A 451-nucleotide genomic window follows, 5' to 3' on the forward strand; every position below is an offset into this window, starting at 1 on the left:
ATCGCTCGAAGCCGATAAATTAAGTTGCTGTACGAATTCGTAGTCGTCAGACGTAATCGCTGGTTCAGACGGCACACTGACACCTCCTTCCGCTAGAGCTACAATGCCGCAGAGCGCGCTGTACGCTTGTCTGTTGCAGCCCACAGTTACATCGTCTGCACTTTCAGCCAGTTTGACGGACAGAGCTAGCATGATTAATAGCTTTTTGTACATTGCTCTTGGAAATTGGTCTACTTTGGCTGCATTTAGAATGAATATGTATGGCGGTAAAGGTTTTTGTGTAGAGACTGTGTCATACAAGTTCGAAGATATGAATTTGAGGGTGTTCATTTAATTGTAGTTGGTCTGCTATTTTATGCCACACCTGTAAACTGTCTTTTTTGAAGTCAAACGTATCCAGGTGTCTTCCTGATACTGTGGTGATTTGAGCTTTTGGTTTCCCATTACGACG

At 43.7% G+C, this 451-nt stretch overlaps 1 pseudogene across 1 annotated transcript in view; it reads right to left on the bottom strand.

Moving 5' to 3' along the window:
- The window catches only part of TEOVI_000107400:pseudogene, a 1,326-nt pseudogene extending 1,128 nt beyond the window's left edge, over window positions 1–198 (bottom strand). The window contains exon 1 of the mRNA in view: window positions 1–198. This exon is cut by the window's left edge and continues 534 nt beyond it. Within this exon, the coding sequence occupies window positions 1–198 (198 nt within the window).
- Between the last annotated feature and the right edge of the window lie 253 nt (window positions 199–451).

Source organism: Trypanosoma equiperdum, assembly GCF_001457755.1.
Source record: "Trypanosoma equiperdum strain OVI genome assembly, contig: ctg_280, whole genome shotgun sequence".
In the NCBI taxonomy this organism is placed as follows: domain Eukaryota; phylum Euglenozoa; class Kinetoplastea; order Trypanosomatida; family Trypanosomatidae; genus Trypanosoma; species Trypanosoma equiperdum.